This window comes from Colobus angolensis, unplaced genomic scaffold (genome assembly GCF_000951035.1).
Source record: "Colobus angolensis palliatus isolate OR3802 unplaced genomic scaffold, Cang.pa_1.0 Scaffold6, whole genome shotgun sequence".
Lineage (NCBI taxonomy): Eukaryota > Metazoa > Chordata > Mammalia > Primates > Cercopithecidae > Colobus > Colobus angolensis.
The window spans coordinates 19,217,821-19,232,772 of record NW_012119598.1 but is presented as its reverse complement, the minus strand read 5'-3'; the positions used below and the strand labels follow the sequence as shown (position 1 = coordinate 19,232,772).

Below are 14,952 nucleotides of genomic sequence, written 5' to 3'. Positions count from 1 at the left end.
ACCAACTCTTCAAATAAACTCTGTAAGACTGCCAGATTAAAGACAGGCTGCCTCATTAAATATGACATTCAGATTAGTAATACATAATTTTTTAAGTATGTCCCAAATATTGCATGTAAATATTGCATGTAATACTGGGAAATACTTGGGTAAAAAAATTACTTGTTTACCTGAAAGTGAAATTTAATTGAGAATTCTGTATTTTTATATGCTAAATCTGGCAACCCTAAAATTATGAGCTAACCAAGTGACCTGCAAATAACAAGGAAATGAAATTAAAGAGCTTAGAAAAAGGAAAAAAGTCTTTTACATCCTCTAGTTCTACCTTCTCAGAAAGGCAGAAGTGTAATTCTTACTACTTTGCAGAGGAGATGAGGGGGCTGTTATATGTAATTTACTTTAGAAGCATATTAATACTGCACGCAAGCAAATTGAAACTGTTTTTCTTTCCTTTATCTACAACGCAAAGCTAAAAGAAACTCACTTGCTCACACATTAATGCTACTGGGTTGTTAATACACCCATTGACAATCTGAGCTCCTCTTCCCACTGTGACGCCTTTAAAAGATTTATCATCCCAGACTCGGCCTCCAATTCTGTCTTTGGCTTCCAGGACAGTCACCTAAAAAGACAGACAGTCAGGGAAGCTAAATAGGACACAAGAGTTATATCAGACACAATATTATAAAAATGTAGGAGGACACTGTTAAACAGCCTCTATATTTAGTTAATTCAAAATATTTCTACAAAAACAACTTTAAATAGCAGGCAGTGTGAACAGAAGCCAAAATAGATGTTCAAAACAATCCATCTAGACTCTAGCAAGGAAAAACTGAGTGGTCTGTTGAAAGAATCACTCAGGCCGGGCGCGGTGGCTCAAGCCTGTAATCCCAGCACTTTGGGAGGCCGAGACGGGCAGATCACGAGGTCAGGAGATCGAGACCATCCTGGCTAAGACAGTGAAACCCCGTCTCTACTAAAAAATACAAAAAACGAGCCGGGCGAGGTGGCGGGCGCCTGTAGTCCCAGCTACTCCGGAGGCTGAGGCCGGAGAATGGCGTAAACCCAGGGGGCGGAGCTTGCAGTGAGCTGAGATCTGGCCACTGCACTCCAGCCTGGGTGACAGAGCGAGACTCCGTCTCAAAAAAAAAAAAAAAAAAGAAAAAATCACTCAAACCAGATAATAAGATTTGATGAACTAGGCCAGACGCGATGGTTCACGCCTGTAATACCAGTACTTTGGAAGGCAGAGGCAGGAGGATCACATGAGGCCAAGAGTTTGTGGCCAGTTTGGTCAACATCGTGAAACCCCGTCTCTACCAGAAATAAATTAGTCTGGTATGGTGACACACACCTGTAATCCCAGCTATTCAGGTGGCTGAGGCACAAGAATCTCTTGAACCCGGGAGGTGGAGGCTGCAGTGAGCAGAGATTGCGCCACTGCACTCCAGCCTGGGCAACAGAGCAAGACTTTGTCTCAAAAAACAAAAAGATTTAATGAACTAGTACATGAAATGTACTTTGAAAGCTTTTTATAAAATAGTATTCCATAAGAAGCAGTTAAAAACTTCTTTAGGTGATTTTTCCTAAGAAATATCTACATAGCAAAATTCCTTTAGCACTGCGAATAAGCCTTAACTTCCCTAAGATATATTATTTTTTTTAAAAAAAGTATGCCACTCCATATAAATATGAATCCATGGGCTTGGCCTAATGAGGTTTGTCTCATACCCAGGCTATTTTATTGCCACCAAATTTCTAATGCTGGTGGCGTGAGAAGCTGCTCTTGGGTGCACAGGCAGTGCCTCACCTGCAGCCCTGGGATTCCAAGTGCCACATTCCCTGAGTTGCATCACCTGAAAATGTTGAGTCCTGTTCATCGCAAGGCTAGTCTTTCACTTCTGGATCTCTAGAAACTACTTGAAATTCTCAAGGAGAGGTTCCCCAAGGTAACCATCTTTCAGGCGACTCAGAGGAATCTGTTTCCCACCCATGCGGGGAATGGAGGGTCTCCTGGGTATCTCCCCCATCACTTGGGGATGGGGCAGAAAGTAATACTGATTCTCCAAACTGCTTTCTCACACTTAAGTTCTTCACTTTCTCTAACTAGGAAAGCTGCACGCTGTAGTTCTACCCTCTTTCTCTGACTTCAGTTTTACACAGAACCATCCATTTCTAGTTGTCAGCTTGACGGTTTTATTTTTATTTTTTTTTTTTTTGAGTTGGGATCCCACTCTGTCACCCAGACTGGAGTGCAGTGGCTGGATCTCGGCTCACTGCAACCTCCGCCTCCTTGACTCTAGAGATCCTCCCACCTCAGCCTCTTGAGTACCTGGGGCCGCAGGTGCATACTACCATGCCCGGTCAGTTTTCTTTTTGCATTTTTTTTTTTTTCCGGTAAAGACGGGTTTTGCCATGTTGCCCAGGCTGATCTCAAACTCCTGAGCTCAAGCCATCTGTTCACCTTGTCCACCCAAAGTGCTGGGATTACAGGCACTGAGCCACTGTGCCCAGCCCATTTCTAGTTTCTTTTTAGTATAAGAGGACAGCTGAACATTAAAGACCAGCCTCCCTAGATTTTGGATTTTAATAACCTTCCTTGTAATATAATCTGTAGGTTTCCCAAGTAAAACTCAAATAACCTTGGCCCAAATATCTAACACTGAAATAAACAATCAACTGAAACATGTGCTAGGCCCGGAGCAGTGGGTCATGTCTGAAACGAGATTCAAAGGGCGTTTTTTTTTTTTCTTTTTTGAGATGGAGTCTCACTCTGTCGCCCAGGCTGGAGTGCAGTAGTGCGATCTCAGCTCACTGCAAGCTCCGCAAAGGGCGTTTTTGACAGGCATAAAAAAATTTAACTAGAGGCCAGGCACGGTGGCTCACGCCTGTTATCCCAGCACTTTGGGAGGCCAAGGCAGGCAGATCGCTTGAACTGAGGAGTTTGAGACCATCCTTGCCAACATGGTGAAACCCTGTCTCTACCAAAAATACAAAAATTAGCCAGTCTCATAACACTGTCTCAAAATAAATAGATTTAAAAAAAAAAAAAAAAAACTTAGAACTGAGTATTTCAGAAAATTTTACATGAGAAATAGTGAATATCCATGCTACTATTTGCTGTCTCAAACTACTGCAGAAAAACAGGCTTTTTCTCATCACTTCTATTGTGTGAACAATAACCTGTCAAGAATTTCTACTTTGGCCAGGCGCAGTGGCTCACGTCTGTAATTCCAGCACTTTGGGAGGCCAAGGCAAGCAGATCACTTGAGGTCAAGAGTTCAAGACCGGCCTGGCCAACATAGTGAAACCCTGCTTTACTAAAAATACAAAAATTAGCTGGGCATGATGGCACACAGCTGTAATCCCATCTTGAAACCCAGGAGGAGGACGTTGCAGTGAGCTGAGATCGCACTGCTGCACTCTAGCCTGGGTGACAGAGCAAGACTCTGTCTCAAAAAAAAAGAATTTCTACTTTAATGCCGAGTTAGAATTTCTTCTGACTTGCTCATTAGAGTCTAAAATTATCTCCAAAGCTGTGAGAATTTCTATTTACCTTTCTCTTATGAAATCAATTTCAAGTTTTATAACTTTTCTAGGACCTAATATAAACATATAATATATTTAGTATTCTTCACTAAAAACAGGAACTGGTTTCTAAATCTTAGAAATTTGGACCAAAAGGAGCAGCCAACCATCTGTTCTAACTCCATGTCCCCAAAATCCTACCTTAATTCCAAAGTTATGCAGTTGCCTAGCAGCTGCTAATCCTGCTGGACCAGCCCCGATAATGATGACTGATTTCTTAAAAAGAAAAGAAACAAAATTCCAATTAGAGCAGGTGATAACAACATCCTGTTTTAGTTGTTCTGGAACTGCAGAGCAAATTCGTTCATTTACATTTCTTTGATGTCCTTAGAAAGTTATTTTCAAAAAGAATGTGGTGGCACTTGTCTTATTACTCCCTTTCCTTTTCCCCTACAATCTCAGGAAAGAGTGCTTGATATTGATAGTCTTCTTTCAGGAGAAACACATTCTGCGAAAGCCTTGCTTCTGTAAACAGTTTTATGGTGATAATGTGGCTTTTACTGTATTTATTAACAGCAATAGACTAGCGTTTGTCCTGATCAATGGCAAGGCTATCACTAAAGCTACAATCACCTACATTGTGGTAGTCCTTAGGGAGAAGATACTGGTCGGCTCCCACGCTGAGAACTCCAGTGTTGATGAGACCTTTTCTGGTCATAAAATACAGTATCCTCTCCACTTCCTGAACGCATCGAATACGCACGAGACCCCGCACGATGATGTGAGGAATACATTTCTGAGGGGTAAGAGCTTCCTGTGTTTGGAAATAAAACCAAACCGCTTTTTAAAAAAAAGTCCCAAGGAATTCAAACAATAGCAGGAAAAATATCCATTTAAAAGACAAGTAAAAGATTTGAATCAACATTTCTCAAAAGTAGATGCTCAAATGGTCAACAGGAACAGTCCTCCCTGGTTTCCAGAAGGAGATTGGTTCTAGAACCCTCCTAAGAAGACCAAAATCCATAGATTCTCAAGTCCCTTATATAAAATGACAGTATTTACATATAATCTATGCACAGACTCCAGCATACTTTACGCTATCTCTAGATATAATACCTAAGACAATGTAAATGCTATGTAAATAGTTGTTACATAATATTATATAGAAAATAACGACAAGGAAAGTCTGTATAGCGTTTAGTGGAGATGCAACCATCCATTTTTTTCCCCAAATATTTTCAAGATGTGGAACCCAAAGGTATAAAAGGCCAAGTATATATGAAAAACTGCTCACCACCACTAATCATCAAGGAAATGCAAATTAAAGCCACAATGAAAATCACCTCATGCCTGTTAAAATGGCTATTATCAAAAAAGACAAAAGGTAACAAATGATGAAGAGAAAAAAGAACCCTTATTCACTGTTGGTGGAATGTACATTAGTACAGTCATTATGGAAAACAGTATGGAGGTGCCTCAAAAAAAACTAAAAAAAACTACCGCATGATCCAGCAACCCCACTGTGGGGTAGTCAAATAAAATGAATCAGCACGTCAAAGCGAGATGTGCACTCCCATGTTCATTGCAGCATTATCACAACTGCCATGATATGGAATCAACCTAGAGGCCACTGATGGATGAATAAAGAAAATGTGCTATATCCACACAGTGGAATACCAGTCAGCCTTAAAAGAAGAAAAGGAAGTCCTGTCATTTGCAACAACATGGTTGAACCAGAAGGACATTACGTGAAATAAACCAGACACAAATACCGCATGATCTCACGTACACATGTGGAATCTAAAAACGTCCAACTCACAGAAGCAGAAAAGTAGAACAGGCATTAGCAGGAGCTGAGGGGAGGGGGAATAGTGGGGAGATGTTGGTCAAAGGACACAAAATTTCAGTGTAGACAAGAGGAATAATTTCAGGAGATCCATTTTACAACATGGTAACTACAATACATAGTTAATAACAACGTATTATATACACTTGAATATCATGGAGAGATTTTTAAGTTCTCAGAAACAAAAAAAAAGGTAAGTATATGACGTAAGGCATATGTTAATTACATTAATTTAGCTATTCCACAATGTATATATATTTTCTTTTTTTTTTTTTTTTTGAGATGGAGTTTCGCTCCGTCACCAGGCTGGAGTACAGTGGCACGATCTCAGCTCACTGCAACCTTCACCTCCTGGGTTCAAGCAATTCTCCTGCCTCAGCCTCCCAAGTAGCTGGGACTACAGGCGCCTGCCACCAAGCCCAGATAGTTTTTTGTATTTTTAGTAGAGACAGGATTTCACCATGTTGGCCAGGCTGGTCTCAAACTTCTGACCTCAGGTAAACCACCCACCTTGGCCTCCCAAAGTGCTGCGATTAGAGGTGTGAGCCACCGCACCTGGCCACAACATATATATATATGTGTATTTCAAAACATCAGATTGTACACGATAAACATATACAATGTTTATTTCTCAATTTAAAAAGCAAACCAATTAAGTTTTTAAACTTTTTTTGGTTCCTCAAAAGGGTAAACCTAAAATACTATATGACCCAGTAATTCCAATCCTTAGTATATACCAAAAAGAACTGAAAACAGATGTTCAAACAAAATGTTCACAGCGGCAGTATTCAAATAGGGAAAAGGAGGAAACGATTCAAATGCCCATCAATGGATGAATAGGTAAACAAAATGTGATGTGTACAACGAAATACTACTCAGCTATAAAAGTGAGTGAAGTTCTGACATGTGCTAAAACATGGAGAAACCTTGAAAACATTATGCCAAGCGAAAGAAGCCAGTCACCAAAGGCCACATATTATATGCTTCCATTTACTGGAAATATCTACCACAATCTATACAGATAGAGAGTAGATCTGTGGTTGCCAGGGGCTGAGAACAGGAGAAAATGAGAACAGACGGTTTAATTGGTATCGGGTTCCCTCTTGGGATAATGAGAAAGTTCTGGAACCAGATAATGGTGATGGTTATACATTATACATGTATTTAACGCCACTGAGCTGTAAATTTTACGATGGTTAAGATGGAATGGGGCTGGGCACAATGGCTCATGCCTGTAATCCCACCACTTTGGGAGGCTGAGGCAGGAGCATCACTTGAGCCCAAAACTTGGAGACCAGCCTGTGCAACAGAGCGAGACCTTTTCTCCATTTAAAAAAATAAATGTTATATGTACTTAACCATAATAATAATAAAAAAAAAATCTCTGGATAATTCAAATCCATCACTTATCACTAAGACAGTAAGAACAAAGGGAGGTTTCCCCAGTGGGGAAAAAGAAGGAGGAGGAGACAACAGGAAGATACAGCGATTTACACTTTATCATGTCGGTCTTCCCTGAGCAAGAACGACCGCAGCAGGTGCATGGCGGCAGAGCACATCACACTCCTGACTCAACAAAGGCCACTACAGAAATCCAGGCTGCTGATCCTACTGACCGTAGAAAAAGCTGGATTCTTGTGACTGATAAGATTCGGGGGACGGGGGGACGGGCACGGTGGCTCATGCCTTTACAGCATGTAATCCCAGCCCTTTGGGAGGCCAAAGCGGGTAGATCACCTGAGGTCAGGAGTTCGAGACCAGCCTGGCCAACATGATGAAACCCCATCTCTACTAAAAATACAAAAAATTTAGCTGGGCGTGGTAGCATACGCCTGTAATCCCAGCACTTTGGGAGGCCGAGGCAGGTGGATCGCTTGAGGTTAGGAGTTAGAGACCAGCCTGGCTAACACGGTGAAACCCTGTCTCTACTAAAAACACAAAAAAATTAGCCAGGTGTGGTGGTGCACACCTGTAATCCCAGATACTCAGGAAGCTGAGGCAGGAGAATCGCTTGAACCCAGGAGGAGGAGGTTGCGGTGAGTCAAGATCACACCATTGCCCTCCCAGCCTGGGCAACGAGAGCAAAACTCCATTAAAAAAAAAAAAAAAAAAAAAAAAAGACACTGTCTTTCTCTGCTCACCTAGCCTTGGCATGGCCTTGATCTGTTTCAAAGACTCAAGAGTAACGATGCCACCACCTCCGCCCAGCGTCAGGAAGCAAGAACAGGCACCAAGCAGCTCCCACCCCAGGCCTCTCCTCTGCCCCTTGTCACCAAGCCCCAGCTCCACCAGAACCAAATATTCGAGAAATAACACATACAACACTGGCTTGGATTGCTGCAGAAGATAATACATTTGTTTGTATTCATGACGTTTAACAAGAATCATTTCAAGGCCAGGTGTGGTGCCTCAGGCCTGTAATTCCAGCACTCTGGGAGGCCAAGCCAGGAGGACTGTTTAAGCCCAGAAGTTTGAGAACAGCCTGGGCAACATAGCAAGACCCCATCCTACAAAAAAATTAGCTGCGCATGGTAGCACGTGCCTGTGGTCCCAACTACTCAGAAGCCTAAGATGGGAGAATCACCTGAGACTGGGAAGGTGAGGCTGCTGTACTGAGCTGTGATGATGCCACTGTACTCCAGCCTGGGCAACAGAACAAGTCCATGTCTCAAAAAAAAAAAAAAAAAAAGAAAGCACACATTTCAAAGTCTTTGATTCTTTTAAAGCAAATATGTTTTCTCACTCTAATATTAAGTATATATGGTAAATTTTTTTTTTTTTTTGACGGAGTTTCGTTCTTGTTACCCAGGCTGGAGTGCAATGGCACGATTTCAGCTCACTGCAGCCTCCGCCTTCCAGGTTCAGGCGATTCTCCTGCCTCAGCCTCCCAAGTAGCTGGGATTAAAGGCCACCCGGCACCACCCCTAGCTAATTCTTTGTATTTTTAGTAGAGACGGGGTTTCATCATGTTGGCCAGGCTGGTCTTGAACTCCTGACCTCAAGTAATCCACCCAACTCAGCCTCCCAAAGTGCTGGAATTACAGGTGTGAGCCACCGCACCCGGCCAGTATACACAATAAATTCTATCTTATGAAAAACTAAAATAGATCCAGGTAAGTTTAGGACTTCTATAAGATTCTTCCCCTGTATAAGTCAAATTTCAAAGTCAAACAAAAAGAAATGTGGCCAAAAAAAAATGAATCCAAGGATGTTTCTTTGTTGTGTTTTTGTTTTTGTTTTTTTTTTTTGAGATGGGATCTCACTATGTTGCCCAGGCTGGTCTTGAACTCCTAGGCACAAGTGATCCTCCTGCCTCAGTGTCCCAAGTAGCTGGGACTACAGGGCCACACCACCACTCTTTATAATTTATTTATAGGAAATTCTGACCATAATTTTGTTCAGCTGGTTTACTGAGCACCTATTTCAAGGCTACTGGGCAGAAAATCAGTGGCACAGCCTACTCACTTGGCTATAATTCATACAGTCGCATTAACAGCCATAAACTTAATCAGGCTATGTCATTTCATTCTGGATTCTAATCCAGTGAAATGCCAAGGTGAAACTGGCATATCTTTCTTTAGTTAAGATTACTTTGGCAGTCTTGCACAATGTTCTGAATTCAGCAATGACTCAAACTGCTGATTAAATTAATAAATCAGAAAAATGCTAGGATCAAGAGAATCTTTGTAGGGTTTTTTTGGAAACAGGGTCTCCTTCTGTCACCCAAGCTAGAGTACAGTGGCGCAATCATGGCTTACTGCAGCCTTGACCGCCCAGGCTCAGACTATCCTACTACCTCAGCCTCCTAAGTAGCTAGGATTACAGGCATGTGCCACCATACATGGCTAATTTTTAAATTTTTTGTAGAGATGGGGGTCTCATTATGTTGCCCAGGCTGGTCTTGAACTCCTAGGCTCAAGCAATCCTCCTGCCTCAGCCTCCCAAAGTGCTGGAATTACAGACATGAGCCACTTCACCCAGCTCCTTTGTCTTTTGTTTTTAGCTAGTATTCCCATTCTCCCCACAATTTATCTTCACCTTTTTCAAGGTGGGTACAGTGTAACAGCCCTAACATTTATTTAGTCCCAACAGAAGAAAAGTACTGGTCTTGGTTGATTTAGGACGCCGGGGTGAATAAAAATTCCTGTCCTCAAGCATCTGTAATTCAATCTTGGATGTTTTTCCCTCTTGCCATTGGAACTCCTTGGATCCAACCTTGCACCTTATACTCACCACTGGAGAGTCAGCATTCTGACTATCTGTGGTCTAGAGTAGTGGTTTTCAACAAGGGGTGATTCTGTCCCCTTTGGAAATGTCTACAGACATACTTTGTTTTCACAGATGGGAAGCGTTCCTGGAATCTAGTGGGTAGAAGCCAGGGATCTTGCTAAATATCCTACAGTGCAAAGACAGCCCCCACCACAAACAATTATCTGCCCAAATTGTCAACAGAGCCAAGGTTGAGAAACCCTGGCGTAAAAGTGTCCATCCCCAGATAAAGTATCCCCTCCTTTTCAACATGGTCCTTCTCTGTCCAGTGCTACTGGCTAACATGCCCTTACTTACTTTGCAGTTAGTATACCACAGTGCGAGGATGAGGTTTCTCAAAGCCAGGTACATGGTGGGGTCTCGGGAATATTCTGGAAACTCATAGAGCTCATCCAGTTCCATCACATCCGGCCTCACACAGAGGGCTTTGCCACACTCATTGGGCTGGTAGAAAGGCTGGAAGTATCGGTTCATGCCTGGAACTGATAGGTAACACAAATGGGCAACTCCTGCAAGCTGTAACTTCCAAATCCAGAAGAATTAAAGGGCAAAAGCAAACCAAGAAGTAAGCCTAGACGAGCTCCATGTCTACCCTACATAAATACCTTTGCTTCCTCCACCCAGTTAGACAAAATGTACATAAATTTTTTTCTCATTCTTTCTTGACATTATTCTCAACTTTTATTTCTATAGCATGGAAAAAGTTTTTTTATTTTTAATTGTGGTAAAAAAAATGCATACCTTAAAATTTATCAACTTTTTTTTTTTTTTTTGAGACAGAATCTTGCTCTGCTGCCCAGGCTGGAGTGCAGTGGTCTGATCTCAGCTCACTGTAACCTCCATCTCCCATCTCCCAGGTCCAAGCAATTCTCATGCCTCAGCTTCTTGAGTAGCTGGATTACAGGTGCTCACCACCACACCCGGCTAATTTTTCTATTTTTTGTAGCTATGGGTTTCACCATGTTGGCCAAGCTGGTTTCAAGGTACTGGCCTCAAATGATCTACCCATCTCAGCCTCCCAAACTGCTGGGAATACAGACATGAGCTACCATGCCCAGGTATCTTTTTTTTTTTTTTTTTTAGATGGAGTCTCACTCTGTTGCTCAGGTTGGAGTTCAGTAGTGCGATCTTGGTTCACTGCAAGCTCCGCCTTCTGGGTTCAAGCCATTCTTCTGCCTCAGCCTCCTGAGTAGCTGGTACTACAGGCGCCCGCCACCATGCCCAGCTAATTTTTTCTTTTTTTTTTGTATTTTTAGTAGCTAATTTTTTTTTTTTTGTATTTTTAATAGAGCTGGGGTTTCACTGTGTTAGCCAGGATGGTATTGATCTCCTGACTTCGTGATCCACCCACCTCTGCCTCCCAAAGTGCTGAGATTATATAGGCGTGAGTCACTGCACTCAGCCTTCTTATCTGTTTTTAAGTGTACAGTTCAGTAGTGTTAAGTACATTCATGTTGCTGTGCCACAGATCTCTAGAACTTCTTCATCTTGTAAGATAAACTCTGTATCCATTGAATACCCACTCCTCACGGAGATACATTTTTAAAATACCTTTTTTTTTTTCTCTCGAGACAGAGTCTTGCTCTGTCACCCAGGCTGGAGTGTAATGGCACAATCTCAGCTCACAGGAACCTCCACCTCCCAAGTTCAAGCAATTCTCCTTCCTCATCCTCCCCAGTAGATGGGATTACAGATGTGCACCACCACACCTGGCTAATTTTTTGTATATTTTCTTTTTTAGTAAAGACAGGGTTTCACCATTTTGGCCAGGCTGATCTCGAACTCTTGACCTCATGATCTGCCCACCTTGGCCTCCCAAAGTGCTGGGATTACAGGCGTGAGCCACTGTGCCCAGCCTAAAATAACTTTTATGGCATTTTTTTCTGACTATAAAATGAATAGGTTCATAGACGTAAATAACAATCACTAACCCCTGATTATGTCAGTAGTGGAGTTACATTTAGGGGTATATATTATCCTTATTTCTGTGTCTATTAACGGAGAATATTCATATAATAGATATCTGCCTTTGCAAAACTGGAAAAAAATGTCATGAAAGTGTTGTTTTCTAACCTGCTTTTTAATGTGTACAATATTATGAATACTTTCCTGTGTCACTAAATATGCATTCAATGGCTGTATAATATTTTCTTATTATTTAACCATTTCCCTATTGCTAGGCATTAAATTTCATCCAATTACTTCACTATTACAAGCAATGTGAAAAGAAATTTCTTTGTACCTAATCTCTGGATTTACGTTTGATTAGCTGTTTAGGATCAATTTCTAGAAATAGCACTGCTGGGTCAAAGAGTCTCTGTTTTCCAGTTTTTGATGCACACTGCCAAATCTTCCTTCGTAAACATACACTCTCCCTAACAGTAGTCAAGTGCCTCTTCGTCAACCCTGGGAATTACCACTTTAGCTTTGATTTCCACCACATCTAGATTTAAGTGTTACTGGTAAAAAACAACAACAACAACAAAAAAAACAAAACCTTAAGACAGGATCACAGTGCAAAAATCTATTTGCATAATCAAGAATGCCATTTGTTCCTGTCCAGGCGTAGGAAATCCAGAATTCTTGCTTCTACACCAAGAATTCGAACGTAGAATTTTAAAACTGCCTTTAAAGTAAATAACCAGGCCGGGTACAGTGGCTCACATCTGTAATCCTAGCACTTTGGGAGGCCAAAGGGGGTGGATCACTTGAGGTCAGGAGTTTGAAACCAACCTGGTCAACATGATGAAACCTCGTTTCTACTAAAAATATAAAAATTAGCCAGGTGTGGTGGCATGTGCTTGTAGTCCCAGCTACTCGAGAGACTGAGGCAGGAGAATCGCTTGAACCTGGGAGGAGGAGGTTGCAGGGAGCCAAGATCGTGCCACTGCAATCCAGCCTGGGTGACAGAGTGAGACTCTGCCTCAAAAAGAAAAAAAAAAAAAAAAAAAAAAACAATTAGCCAGATGTAGTGACACATGCTTAGAGTCCCAGCTATTCGGGAGTCTGAGGCAGGAGAATCGCTTGAACCCAGGAACTGGAGGTTGTAGTGAGCCGAGATCGTGCCACTGCACTACAGCCTCGGTGACAGAGCGAGACTCCATCTCAAAAAAATAAAATAAAGTAAATAATCAAAAGCATGCCTGCACTGCAGTTTTTTTTGAGAGTAGGTCATTTTTCTGGAATCACCAATGGCAATAATTAGAGGCAGAAAGACTCAGAGGAAAAAGGACTGTTTTCATGTAGTAGAAAACTTTTTCCTGGTAAGTCAGAGTTCATGTTATCATTAAACGAGACAGCAATCCAACTTCCAAATAAACACTCATTAAGTCCTGTAGATAATTAGTCTTGCAGGTTTTCCAAATTACTGAGGAAAAATTAACCACACACTATACATAAATGATATGACTGATCCACAGCACAACCATTTCCATGAAATAATGAGGGGCTTTATATCATAGGTCACATACATTTTAAAAAATAAATTTTATTTACTTATTTATTTTTAGAGATAAGGTCTCGCTATGTTGCCCAAACCGGTCTCGAACTCCTGGCCTCAAGGAATCCTCCTGCCTCGGCCACCCAAAATGCTGGGATGACAGGCATGAGTCACTGTGCCCAGCCTGCACATTTAAAAAAATCCTTTGCATTTTGCTTACTCATACATTCCCCAGGGAGGGGAGTGGGGGATGGAAAGCAGGGAGTCCCAGGAATGGCTCTCACCGTGCACGGAGGGGGCGGCCTTGGAGTGCTCCAGCTTCCCAGGGCTGGCATTGCCAGTGGCAGCGGCGCGGTTTGTGCTGGTGCAGGAGGGGCTCATGCCAACACAGTCAGGGTAGTAGGCAGACAGCAGGGGCGCTGCCACGCTGTCTTTCAGCAAAGGAGGTAGGATGAGCATAGAGTACCACCAGTGATTGGAAACTTCCAATACTCTCTGCAATGGGCCAGGCAGGAAGAAGAGAGACAAGGACAGACAAGAAATCTACAAGCAGATTCTGCCAAGGAAAGAGGGTTCTGTTCGTTTTATTCATCCTTAACCCACTATGCTTTTTCTCGCTCAGACTTAACAATTCTATTCCAGAGCTCTACACACACAGATGTAGAAACAAAAATGGGCTGATAACATCTGGCGAGAATGTCTCCCAAGCAGAATTATTTCCGACATACAGCAACAGCCTCTCTTATCCCTCCCCCAAAATAAGCCCCCCAGCGCCAGGTGAGTCTGAAAGCTGTGCCCATTTACTAGATCGCAAGCCTAGGTTTAAGTGTGATGTGAGAAATGTATCTCTGCTCAGTAATCATCTATCATTCAAGCCCCACGCCTTTAACTTAGGACCTCAAGATAGTTAAAATTGGGAAACTGGGCATAAAAAACAATGCTCCCAAGTAGTAAGTATTACTGCTTTTTGCCAAAGGCTACTAAAAAACTTTCAGAGGGAAAAGTACACTGCAACCATCAGAATAAGATGCCAAATGTAGAAGTGAACAAAAGCAGTTACTTTCAGTCTTCAAATATGTGATCCTGTTCCAGAGTTGACTTAACATATGGAGTCAACAAATCAGAGCCTTCTCATGATGACTACTGAAATAAAAAAGAAAGTCTATGTGGCTTCTAAAGCAACACTGCCACAATCCATGGTAGACAGGCTTTTCTAAATGCAATCTGACACTTATGCTCCAGGAATTTGGAAAAAAAAAAAAATGTCTATTCTGGAGCCTAGAAAAAAAAAAATCTGTGTGTGTGTGTGTGTGTGTACACACACACATATATACATAATTATATGGTTTTGCTGGGCCCCCACTCAAATCTCCTCTTGAATTGTAGTTCCCATAACCCCCTTGTGTCATGGCAGGGAGCCAATAGGAGGTAATTAAACCACGGGTGCATTACCCTCATGCTGTTCTTCTGATAATGAGTTCTCACGAGATTTGATGGTTTTACAAGGGCTTTTCCCCCTTTGCCATCATGACGGACACATTTGCTTCCTCTTCTGCCATGATTCTAAGTTTCCTGAGGCCTCCCCAGCCATGCAGAACTGTGAGTCAATTAAACCTCTTTCCTTCATAAATTACCTAGTCTCAGGCAGTTCTTTATAGCAGCATGAGAATGGACTAATATGCACACACACACCCTTTTATATAACAGAATGCATTTAAAGTAGATTTGCTAAAAGACAATGCTGTCTTTGTCTGAAAAGCTATCGTAGTTCCTGAGTTTCAGACATCTAGAACAATCCAATCCTGAATCACTGAAAATCAGAATGACTCAGGATTCTAGAAACTCAAGAAACCCAAAATTTTAAAAACTC

General features: G+C 41.9%; 1 protein-coding gene across 2 annotated transcripts in view; it reads right to left on the bottom strand.

Annotated features, from left to right (window-relative positions):
* The window catches only part of KDM1B (lysine (K)-specific demethylase 1B), a 68,968-nt gene that overhangs the window by 23,367 nt on the left and 30,649 nt on the right, over positions 1–14,952 (bottom strand). Inside the window, exons 9-13 of one of the 2 annotated variants that reach the window (XM_011962751.1) lie at positions 13,367–13,577; positions 9,941–10,125; positions 4,166–4,342; positions 3,730–3,804; positions 485–622 (exon numbers count right to left, since the gene is read on the bottom strand). In XM_011962751.1, coding sequence (XP_011818141.1) covers positions 485–622; positions 3,730–3,804; positions 4,166–4,342; positions 9,941–10,125; positions 13,367–13,577 — 786 coding nt within the window. The remainder of the gene's footprint in view (positions 1–484; positions 623–3,729; positions 3,805–4,165; positions 4,343–9,940; positions 10,126–13,366; positions 13,578–14,952) is intronic. The other variant, XM_011962752.1, reaches the window with a different exon arrangement.